Raw genomic sequence first — 12,061 nt, 5'->3', positions numbered from 1 at the left:
GACAGAGAAATCAGGAGGTCCTTTCCCAGGGAGGACGGGGACGCAGCAGGGTGTGACCGGCCTCAGCTCCCCAAGCCAGTGAGGGGACGCTTTAGGGTGCTCATCCCCAGAAACACAGCTAGATCCTGGCCCGCTGCCCCCGGTTCTGCCCGCTCTGCCCTCCCCCAGTGGCCTGGATCTTTCCATCTCTTGACCTCAGTCTTCTCTTCTGCCAGTGAAGGTCGGGAACAGAGCCAAGATTCCTGGAGTGTGAGCTGGGGGCCCAGGGCGTGATTCCTGGTGATACGGGGGCGGGGCCTTTAAGAGCATGGTGTCAGGCACGGGTTGGAGGAAGTCATCCCTGCTTTAATTCTCTTTCCATCTTTGAAGTTGCAAGGGTTACATGTGCCTCCTTGTTTCGTGATGAGCCTTTTAACACCTGCCCGTCTCAGTTCTATTAATAGCGAAGACAGGGCGGCTTGCCCGGGCAAGCAACAGGATGGAGCTGGAAGTGAATAAGGTGATTTTGTTTTCCTCGTATTGGATAATTACTTTTTTACTTCTGCCAAGTAACTCTTGCTTTCACGTGTGGCAGAGATATGAGATTGCCTTTTCAAATAAACTTACTCTTACAGTCAATCCTAAAGGAAATCAACCCTGATCATTCCTTGGAAGGACTGATGCTGAAACTCCAATAGTTTGGCCACCTGATGAGAAGAGCCAACTCATTGAAAAAGACCCTAATGCTGGGAAAGATTGAGGACAGGAGGAGAAGGGGGCGATAGAGGATGAGATGGTTGGATGGCATCACTGACTTAATAGACATGAGCTTGAGCAGGCTCTGGGAGATGGGGAAGGACAGGGAAGCCTGGCGTGCTGCAGTCCATGGGGTCACAAACAGTTGGACACAACTGAGTGACTGAACAACAGCTTTTTAAAATGAATCAAGGAGTGAGTCGGTAATAGGCGAATGGGACAACAAAAGGCTTTCCTCCCAACACGGGTATCCTGCCAGCTCTGAGCCTTCAAACACTGGGTCCCTTGAGACAAAGCAGGCATGTGTCATGTAGGAGGCGCTCAGTAACTACTGCTGAGCTCTGGATTAAAGAGTGCCACGTGGCTCCTTAACCCAGCATGCAGCGTCATGCTCCCCGAGGACTCTCTCTGGTCTTGGGTGCATCCTCATGATGTCCGGGCCCTTCCTGGGTGGGTGTCCTCAGAGGAGGTTCCTGATGGGGAGCTTGGCTGTGGTCTTCAATCTCAGGGGTTGTCAGTGTGTGGTCCCCACTTTACCAGCAGCAGCATCACCTGAGAGCCTGTAAGACGCGCCGAATCTGGCTCCCAGATCTTGCATGTTAGCGAGATCCCCAGGTGACCGTGTATTCAGGAGCCTGGAGCTGCCCCAGGAGGTGCTATAGGAGCACGTGTTTAATCTGGATGTGCTTTTGGTCTTGTGATAGAATAGGCATCACATGGGCTCCCCAGATGGGCAGTGGTAAAGAATCCACCTGCCAATGGAGGGGACTCAAGAGACGTGGGTTTGATCCTTGGGTCGGGAAGATCCCCTGGAGGAGGGCATGGCAACCCACTCCAGTATTCTTGCCTGGAGAATCCCATGGACAGAGAAGCCTGGTGGGCTACAGTCCGTGGGATCACAAAGAGTCGGACACGACTGAGTGACTAAACCATCACCATGCACGTATTTATCATCCTAGCTCTTTATAAGTGTGCAATTCAGTGACAGTAAATGCATTCATGATGTTGGGTAACCGTCACCACTACCCATACCTGGCACTTTCAACACCCCCAGAGAAACCCCATACCCATCAAATAATAACGACCCCTACCGTCCCTCTCATCCCCCAGGCAACCACCATTCTACTTTCTGTCTTGATGAATCTGGTGACTTAGTATCTCCTGTAAGTGGAATCGTACAAATATGTCCTTCTGTGTCTGGCAAGTAAGTCAGAGAAATAACACTTAGCGTATGTGTTTTCAAAATTCGCCCTTTGGCACTATACATGGAAATGTCCCTTTTCTCTTTCTAATAACTGAGTGGTGTCCATTGCATGGATGCTCCACATTTGCTTTGTTCATTCACCTGTCAGTGAGCCCTTGGGTTGTTTCACCTTTTGTCTATTGTGAGCAACGCTGCTCTGAACACAAGTGAACTTGTTCAGGACCCCGATTTCAGGTTTCTTTCTCCTTTTCTTGGTCGCGGCTTGTCGGACCTTAAATTCCCTGACCAGGGATTGAACCTGGACCCTCAGCAGTGCAAGCGCCGAGTCCTAACCCTTAGGGAGGTCCCTGATCAGTTCTTTTTAATACTTAGCAATGGAACCTCTGAGAGACCGCCAAGCAGTTTGCCACCGCGGCTGCACTATTTTACGTTCCCCCAGCAAGGCACGAGGGCTCCAGATCCTCCAGGTCCTCACCAGCATTTGTTAGTTTCCCTTTTTCTTTCATGATTACCATCCTGTGTGATGTTTACAGTAGGCGAGTGCCTGTGGTCCTGATATCATTGCCCGCAGCTCCCCAGGCACGTGCTGTGGCTTAGGCTAGAGGAGATGCTAGGTGGCCTAACCCGTGGGACCATCCGGGTCTCCTGCTCTGCCTCCTGTTGTGGATGCTGGCTCCTCCCGTGCCAGGTGGGGACCAGGCGCCCGGGGACCTCCCCACACATTCCCCCGGTCACTGATCTCCTAGACAGTGGCCAGAGCAACAGCTAACCTCACCTTTCTCTCCCGCAGCCCCTCCCCTGTCTTTGAGGCTGGTGAGACAGGTGGGACTCACCCCACAGCCACGTCCCCCTACCCAGCCCCAGGGACTGGGCTTTCCATAGGTCAAGGTTCCAGGGCTCTGAGACAGGGGTTGTGTTGGGGGAGAGACGTTAAGGTGGGCTTATAAAAGCCTGGCTTCAAATTCCCCTTTGGATTCGGGACACACGCTCAGCAGACTCAGACCCTCCTTCCTTGTGTTGAATTGACAGCACTGTGGCCTGGTGATGCAGGAGATACAATGCTTCTTAGGAGATCGCTCCAGGTTTCACTCTGAGTGGGCGAGTGGTCTGTGTCAGCGTGTGGTCACCGTGCAGTGTGGCCAAGCTCCCCCAGAGGCAGTGGGCGGATGTGGGTGGGCAGAGGGGGCCTCACTATGGCAAACCCCCCCCCCACTGTCGTCCCTGAGGGTCCCGCTCCCAGTGTTGGTGCTCGGTTGTGTCTGACCCCTTGGACTGCAGCCCTCCAGGCTCCTCTGTCCATGGGATTCTCCTGGCAAGACTGCTGGAGTGGGTTACCATTTCCTCCTCCAGGGGATCTTCCTGGGTCAGGGACCTAACCCGTGTCTCCTGCATTGGTGGGCAGATTGTTCACCACTGAGCTATCTGGGAAGTCAGGGAAACTCCTTAACCCTGGGCCAACCAGGTGGCTGGTTGCCCTCAGGATAAACCCAGTGTTTGCCCACGCCTGGGGGTCAGGGAGTTCCCAGGGTAGTTGACCTTGGGTGTGGACGTGAAAATAATTTGTTAAGCAGACAATGGACTCCTTGATGCATCCGGCGAAGTGCTGATTCTTAGGTCTGGACAGACGCCAGTGGTCCTGGGCTGAGGCTGCCGAGCGGTAGGATGGGGAGCTGAGCCAAGGCAGGGGAGGCCGGCGTGGAGGGTCGCCTGGCCTTTCTTCCGTGTGCCTCACTCATACCACCCGGTCTCAAGAGGCCAGAGCTGCACCACGTTCATGAAAGTGAAAGTGTCAGTCACTCAGTTGTATCCGACTCTTTGTGACTCTGTGGACTGTAGCCTCTGTCCTTGGGATTCTCCCGGCAAGACTGCTGGTGCGGGTTGCCATGCCCTTCTCCAGGGGATCTTTCCAACCCAGGGATCAAACCTGGGTCTGCTGCATTGCAGGCACATTCTTTACCCACCAAGCATAGCAGGTTCTCAGGAAGCATTTGTAGACTGAATGAATGATCCCTGGCCTTCCTGTCTCCCCGAGTGGCTCCTGTGGGGGAGGTGGAGCTCTGTCTCCAGGTCCCTTGGGAGGAGCCAGGTCACCAGACCCGAGGAGCTCGGGGTCCAGCCCGGCTGACTTGCGTCCCGTGTCCTCTGCCCACAGAGGCTCCAGCGGGAGAAGCAGCCTAATAACCTGAACGACACCATCAAGGAGCTGTTCCAGGTGGTGCCTGGGGACGTGGACCCCCTGCTGGAGAAGGGCTCGGTGGGCTGCCGGCGCTGCGCCGTCGTGGGCAACTCAGGCAACCTGAGGGAGTCCTGGTACGGGCCTCAGATAGACAGTCACGACTTTGTGCTCAGGTGGGTAAGGCCCTCGCCCCCTGCCCATCCTGCCGCCCCCACCTGGGCCCCTGAGCTGCAGAGGGTGTCATGGCTTGAGGTCAGGAGGTCAGGACTCCAGTCCGGGAGCCCAGACTTCCCCAGGGCCTCAGTTTCCCCATGTGCGTTGCAGGATGGGGATGAATCAGTAAGGCCTCTCTGAACCCAGAGGGGAAACTGGGCAGAGAAGCACCCAGTGGGTGGGAACTCGGCCTGGAGCGGCCTGGCTGGAGGACAAGACTAACAAGATTCTTGTTTCATCTTTGCAGTCCGTCCCTGCTTGGCCATCTAGGGCATAATATAACTTATACTTCTAATGCAATAATAGGTTTCCCTGTCTTCAAGTAAAATGAATGTTCCAGGAAGATGCCAACCTCTCTCCTGGGTTTCTCGTCACCCCCACACCAGGGACCAGACCCTGGGCACCAGTGCCCAGCATGAGAAACTCAGGCAGCCATCCCCAGACCCCTTCTAGAACTGTCCCCCATGTATGTGGACTCCGACTTTATGTCTTTAGACCACTCACCTGGCCTCGGGGAGCCTCAGTGTACCGGTGTCCAGTGGGAAGGTCTCTGGTGAGGGGGAAAGAGTCAGATTTAGGGTCGACAGACCCTGAGTTCAAGGCCGCCACAGGGTAGCTCTTGTGTTCTGGGATAAATTCTTTATGCTCAGATTAGTTTGGCCGTAAAAATAGGACCATAAAATACATATACGAGTCATCGTTAAAGGTCAACAGGTTACATCACTGCACCGGGACAGAGTCAGCTGTTGGTGGTGGGGATGGTTAGGCTCACCTGAGATCATAAATGAGAAAAAAGTTGCTAAAGCATCTGACCTGTGCCCTCCCTGTGCCCATTTTACAAATGAGGAAGTTGGGGCCCAGCGAAGGGGACACAGCACAGCCTCTCTGAGCTAAAGCTGACCCTCCAAGTCAGCTTTAATGCTGACATGATGCCTGTCGTCTCTCCCTCCCCCTCCCAGGATGAACAAGGCCCCCACTGCAGGGTTTGAGGCCGACGTCGGGAGGAAGACTACCCACCACCTCGTGTACCCCGAGAGCTTCAGGGAGCTGGCAGAGAACGTCAGCATGGTCCTGGTCCCCTTCAAGACTGTCGACCTGGAGTGGGTGATCAGCGCCACCACCAAGGGCACCATCTCCCAGTAAGTCCCCTTGGGGAGTCTGCATGGCGGGGGGTCACTGCCGGGGGGGTCACTTCTCCTCCTTGCTGAGTGAGGGCCTCTGAGCCCCCTGCCCTGCTGTCCCACCCGCTACAGCCACACTCACGCTGTCCTGCTGGCGCACCTCGCCTCCCCAGGCCTCCTCCTAGACAGCAGAGCCCCGCCCCCAGGCTGCCTCCGGCTCTTCCTGGTACCCATCCTCCCATCACCCGATGACCCCGAGCTCTGGCCTTCCTCCTGCTCATGACTCCCCACGCCACAACACAATAGACCTCCCAGGTTTGCTTCCCCAAAGTGAAAAGTGAAAGTGTTAGTTGCTCAGTCGTGTCTGGCTCTTGGCGACCCCGTGGACTGTAGCCTGCCAAGCTCCTCTGTCCAGGGGATTCTCCAGGCAAGAAGACTGGAGTGGGTTGCCCTTGCTTCCCCAAATGCCCTGCGAGTCCCCCAGGAGGTGGACCCTGCTGAACTTTCTCATCTCTGTGCTGCTCCCCAATTATGACAGTCCCCCCCCACACCTGCCTCTCACACTCAAAGCAGCCCCAGCCGGGCTGAGGGACGGCTAGGGAGACTGGTTGAGGAGCATGTAGGCTCTGGTGTGAGTCCCCAGTCCTGCCTGGAGCATTGGCGAGTTAGTGCACATCTGATTTGTTCCGGCCGCTTGGCACGCATCTCGCTGAGCTCACACTAGTCCTTCATGACCTCTGTCCTCCAGGGAGACCTGGAGGCTTGGCCTCTACACAGAGCCAGGCTCGCACCCGGTCCCATTCCTTCCTGAAAGAAAAGGGGCTTAGTGCCCAGATGGCTGAGCGCCTCCTTGTCTGGGGCCTGGTTAGGAAATCCGAGGGATTCCGGCTGCAGGGCAGTGAGGGAAGCAGGCTTGGGCAGAGGAGGGGTTGTATCAGCTGGGGCTCAGCTTGGCCTCCGCAGAAGGTCCTCAAATTAGCCACGATCGCCCTCTGGTGTCCATAATGGGCTACTGCAGGAGGTGGAGCCCCTTGCTGAAAGAGTGCTTCTCTCCGTGGCCCGCCTTCCTCCCCCCCGTGGCCCGCCTTCCTCTCCCCGTGGTCCGCCTGCCTCTCCCGATGGCCTGCCTGTGTCTCCCCGTGGCCCACCTGCCTCTCCCTGTGGTCCAGCTGTGTCTCCAGCCCTCCCCGCCCCAGCCGACGCCCAGGCAGCCGGCCCTCTCCTGTGCTAACCAGCTGTCTTTTCCTCCTGCAGTACCTACGTTCCTGTCCCCGCCAAGATCAAAGTGAAAAAGAATAAGGTGAGTCAAGGCGCAGGTGCCTTGCCCTCTGAGTTCAGCCTCGCTTTCAAGGCTCCGCCTGATGACAGAGAGAGCCATCTCCCCGCCCTGCCCCCATCTGGCTGCAGAGAGCCCCGGGCCCCCAGGGTTGGCGGCAGTGGGTGGGCCCCCACTTAGAGAGTGGAGAGACGAACCCTGGAAAGTTTCCCTAAACCTGGACCCTGGACCAGCCCTTGTCAGCAGTGCAGATCCTCGGGCCGCCCCAGATCTGCTGAATCAGAAGCTCTGGGTTTTTACAAGCCCCCCAAGGATGCGGATGCTATTTGAGAGCCACTGCCCCCATGGTGTGAGCATCTCAACGCCAGTCCTCACCTCCTGTCTCTCTATATCGCCATGTTCCCCAGTAGGACCTGGTGTGGGGTTGGGTAAGACGTGGGCAAAGGGCAGAGGGATGGTGGAAGTGAAGTGTTGCATGGAGATGAAGAGATCAGGTTCAGAGAGGCCAGGTAACTTGCCCAGAGACACACAGCTTGTTCACCGATGCTGTGTGCTGATGTCCTCCCAGGGGTGGCTGTGTGACGTTGAGCATGTTACTTAGTGTCTCTGAGCCTCGATTTCCCCACCTATGACACGAGGAGAGGGACAGCTGGCATGGGAGGTCATTTTAGGGGCTCAAGGTCATTCAGGCCCATGTCAGGCCGGACGGGTGGCTCGGTGTCTTCCTGCAGGGTGCCAGGCGTGTCCTGTCCCCAGCTCATGCTGCTCCCTTGGGGGCTTCTCCTGCAGCCTCATGTCCTGCTCCTGGCCTCCTTGACTGTAGTTCAGATGCCGCCTTCTCACCCCTTCCTTCCTCATCTTTCTCTGCTTTATTTCTCTCTGTGGTCATCCTCTATTCCAGCATGCTCTGTGTATCCGTGATTTAGATTCAGTTCAGTTCAGCTCAGTCACTCAGTCGTGTCTGACTCTTTGCAGCCCCCATGGACTGTAGCACACCAGGCTTCCCTGTCCATCACCAACTCCCCAAGCTTGCTCAAACTCATGTCTATTGAGTTGGTGATGCCATCCAACCCTCTCATCCTCTGTCATCACCTTCTCCTCCTGCCTTCAATCTTTCCCAGCATCAGGGTCTTTTCCAGTGAGTCAGTTATTTGCTTCAAGTGGCCAAAGTATTGGAGCTTCAGCTTCAGCATCAGTCATTCCAATGAATATTCAGGACTAATTTCCTCTAGGATGGACTGGTTTGATCTCTTTGCAGTCCAAGGGACTCTCAAGAGTCTTCTCCAACACAGTTCGAGTTCAAAAGCATCAATTCTTCGGCGCTCAGCTTTCTTTATGGTCCAACTCTTACACCCGTACATGACTACTGGAAAAAACATAGCTTTGACTATACAGACCTTTGTTGGCAAAGTAAGTCTCTGCTTTATAAAATGTGGTCTAGGTTTGTCATAGCTTTTCTTCCAAGGAGTAAGCGTCTTTTACTTTCATGCCTGAAGTCACCGTCTGCAGTGACTTTGGAACCCCCCAAAATAAAGTCTGTCATTGTTTCCCCATCTTTTGGCCATGAAGTGATGGGACCGGATGCCATGATCTTGATTTTTTGAATGTTGAGTTTTAAGCCAGCTTTTTCACTCTCCTCTTTCACCCTCATCAAGAGGCTCTTTAGTTCTTCTTTGCTTTCTGCCATAAGGGGGGTGTCTTCTGTGTATCTGAGGTTATCGATATTTTTCCCTGCAATCTTGATTCCAGCTTGTGCTTCATCCAGCCCAGCCTTTCGTGATTTAGGTTAGGGTCCGTATTGTCCACTAGATCGTACCCCTCCCAACCCCCCGTGTAGGGATATGAGCTCCGGGCACTGCCGTGTCCCACGTGGACACAAGGGTGTGCGGCACCTGATGCCTGCCTGGCCCTCCCCCAGCCCCTCACCCTGGGCCGCATCCTTCCCTCCGCAGATCCTGATTTACCACCCGGCCTTCATCAAGTACGTCTTCGACAGCTGGCTGCAGGGCCACGGGCGGTACCCGTCCACCGGCATCCTGTCCGTTATCTTCTCACTGCACGTCTGTGACGAGGTAGGACACACCCCATCCCCCACTGCCTCGTGTTCCCCAGGGGCCCGCGAGAGCACCTGCGGTCAGGACCTCCATCCCCACCCCCAGGCCTCTTCTGGGAGCTCAGGTCCTGTCTCCACTGTGGGGCTTGCAGTGCCTCCTCCATAGGACCTTCCAGGAAGGAGTCTTGTTCTCCTGGTGTGGGAGCTGCCCTGGGCAGGGCCAGGCCCAGCAGGTAGCTCAGACCTGGGGGCCAAATAAGGGAGCAGATTGTAATGGGAAAGCTGTCTGGGGCTTCAGTTTCCATCTCGTTTGCTTGTTAGAATCATCTGTGCAGCTAAATTCTAGCCCCCAGACCACAGCCCAGCCCACTTCCACCAGAACTGCTGGCAGTGGGGACCAGGGACCCAAGGGTTCCCCCAGGCACCCAGGGCTTCCTCTGCTCACCAAGATTGAGAACCAGTGATTTTGTAAAGCATGCCTTTCCCCATCCGGAGAAGGCAACGGCACCCCACTCCAGTGTTCTTGCCTGGAGAATCCCAGGGACGGGGGAGCCTTGGTGGGCTGCCGTCTATGGGGTCACACAGAGTCGGACACGACTGATGTGACTTAGCAGCAGCAGCAGCAGCAGCCTTTCCCCATCATGGACTCTCCTCACCTTCTGCCAGGCTGTGCCCATGTTTCCATGGGCGATCTGGGGTGCTCACTGCCTGTGGGCAGTGAAACAGGAGGGGGACCACAGTCCCTCCCCGCTAACTTCCTCCCTGGCCCTGGTTCAGGCAGGACCCTCCAGTGTCCCTTCTTGTCACCTACAGTCCGTCCTTGCCTGCTGCAAGGCTCCTAGCTGGAAATCGCAGGTAGGAATTGAGGGAGTAGCAAAGCCCACCCGCCATCTCTAACTCATGTGCTCTGCCACCATCTGCCCCCATCCTTCAGCCAGAAACCTGGGTGTCCCCACCAGAAACCATATCTGCCTCTTGACTCCCCCTGCTGCCCCCACCTCCTGTCTGCTGGTCACAGAGACCGTGGGCTTCTGCCTCAGGAGTGCCCTTCCCTCCTGCCCTGGGGTGGCCGTGTCCGTGCTGGCATTTCCTAAAAAGTCTGCAGTCAGCACAGAGCTGTCTCCTGGTCTGGCGGGCGCCCGCCCTGGAATCTGTCTGCCACATCGCATCCCACATGGGTTGCATCCCACATGGCTGCTCCTCTCCCTGAAAGCCTCTTCCCCAGTCCCTTGGGCTTCCCAGGTGAGGCTAGTGCTAAAGAACCCACCTGCCGATGAAGGAGAGCTAAGAGACATGGGTTCGATCCCTGGGTTGGGAAGATTCCCCGGAGGAGGGTGTGGCAACCCACTCCAGGATTCTTGCCTGGACACTCCTATGGACAAAGAAGCCTGGGGGGCTAGGATCCGTAGGATCACAGAGTCAGACATGACTGAAGCGACTTAGCATGCCAGACCCTTCCTGGGCATCTTCTACTCATTTCCCAAGACCCAGTTCGAAGGTCACCTTGTCGGCCAAGCTCTCTGCCCCCTCCGGTCACCTCACCCTCCTCGGTGCGGGGAGGCAGAGGCGGGGGACTGTGGGGAAGCCCTGGCATCAGCCCCTCTTGAGGGCTCAGTTGGTGGCTGTCATAAGTTAGCAGCTCAAGGCGACTGTTACTCACACCTTTTTGTCATCACCTCCTCTTGAATATGGGCAGGACTGTGATTTGTTTCTAAAAGATAGGATATGAAAAAGTACTTAATATTTGACCCTCTACAGGATAAGTGTGCTGATCTCCGAACAGAACAAAAGCAAACAAATAACCATCTATTAAACTTTCTACCTTATTTGATCATGAAATATATTATTTTGTGTTAACACTTGTTTCTCCAAGAAGCACATTAATTAAAAATACTTTTATGGGGAGTTTTGAGGAAAGAAAAGTTAGGATTTAAGTTGCATAATGTGCAAGTAAAATTTTCTCATATATTTTGTCTTTTACCCTAGTTTAAATTTATTAAATGGTGATATCATAGAAGCTAGAGAAAGAGAAAATATCCTGGAATCATATTACCAAAAATATGTATTTTTGTCTAAGTAGACAATTTTTTTCCCCTAACACAGTACTCATCCTGGCAAGGGCATGTTGATAAAGATATGATTATATATTGATTAAAAAAAGAAGAAGCTCCGAGGGCTGAGACCTAACTCCCTCATCCCTAATTTCTCTAGCATCCCCCTGAACTCTGACGGGTTTAATGCACACTTGACACAGAATAAAGGCTCAGGAAATGCGTGTCGCATGTAAGAAGCCTGCCCCCCGCCCCCAGACAGTGAGGACCCCTGGACCAGATGAATATTAGCCTAGGGCAAGAAAAGGATCAGTACCTTTTCTTGGTGGATCACACCGCCCTCTCCATGGGCATCACTCTTGGCCCCACTTCCCAGATGAGGAAAGTGAGGCTCCAAGAAGTGGTTTGGCATTCACGGGTTATACCAGCAGGAGGCAGAACTGGGGCCTGGGGCGGACTGCTGGACTTTGAAGTTCTGCTCTTCAGTCCTTGGAGAAGAGGTTGTACCTCCGCGGAGGTGGACCCTGCAGGCACAGACAAGCAGTAGGCTTCCATGATGCCTTCTGGCCTTGGACTTGACTTTTACTCAGCTTGCCTTTGCTACCCCAGGCTCCCGGGAGTTGCGCTCCTGGAGGCTGTTTCCCCCACTGGCCAGTCCTCACCTTTGCTTTGCCTTTGGCAGGTGGACTTGTATGGCTTCGGGGCGGACAGCAAAGGGAACTGGCACCACTACTGGGAAAACAACCCATCGGCGGGGGCTTTTCGGAAGACTGGGGTACACGATGGGGACTTCGAGTCCAACGTGACGGCCACCTTGGCGTCCATCAACAAAATCCGGATCTTCAAGGGAAGATGACGCTGCGAAGGCCTGAGGACAGGTGCCCCACAGGCGACTCCGCATCCAGCCCCAGCTTCTCACCGGAGCTGTTCTTCTCCAGGAACTTCCAGGACCAGCCTCAGGGGTGTGCCCAGGTGCCCCTCGCAGCCTCTTGCACCCCAACATTTGGCAGCATCTACTCAGCAAGGTCACCGACCCCTGCCAGGGCTGCAGAGCAAGTCTCAGAACCAGTCTCGGGAGGGGAGAACCCCCGCCTCGCTGCTGTTCTGGGCTGGGGGAGGCGGGGAGACTCTGGAGAGGCCCCATCCTAGGAGTCCCATGTTCTAGATGAGAGGATGGTCTCCCGGGGGGAAGCACAGAGACTACGCTGCCGAGGGATCTGGGGCCAACACTC

General features: G+C 55.2%; 1 protein-coding gene across 6 annotated transcripts in view; it reads left to right on the top strand.

Annotated features, from left to right (window-relative positions):
- The window catches only part of ST3GAL1 (ST3 beta-galactoside alpha-2,3-sialyltransferase 1), an 87,630-nt gene extending 75,575 nt beyond the window's left edge, over positions 1 to 12,055 (top strand). For all 6 annotated transcript variants that reach the window (XM_010834784.1, XM_010834778.1, XM_010834779.1 and 3 more), the window contains 5 exons: positions 4,092 to 4,288; positions 5,288 to 5,467; positions 6,704 to 6,749; positions 8,678 to 8,797; positions 11,512 to 12,055. In XM_010834784.1, coding sequence (XP_010833086.1) covers positions 4,092 to 4,288; positions 5,288 to 5,467; positions 6,704 to 6,749; positions 8,678 to 8,797; positions 11,512 to 11,685 — 717 coding nt within the window. In that variant the 3' untranslated portion in view covers positions 11,686 to 12,055. The remainder of the gene's footprint in view (positions 1 to 4,091; positions 4,289 to 5,287; positions 5,468 to 6,703; positions 6,750 to 8,677; positions 8,798 to 11,511) is intronic.
- Positions 12,056 to 12,061: the final 6 nt, after the last annotated feature.

This window comes from Bison bison, unplaced genomic scaffold (genome assembly GCF_000754665.1).
Source record: "Bison bison bison isolate TAMUID 2011002044 unplaced genomic scaffold, Bison_UMD1.0 scf7180017864036, whole genome shotgun sequence".
NCBI classification, from domain to species: Eukaryota; Metazoa; Chordata; class Mammalia; order Artiodactyla; family Bovidae; genus Bison; species Bison bison.
The sequence above is the reverse complement of the archived record's forward strand: the minus strand, read 5'-3'. Positions and strand labels throughout refer to the sequence as shown.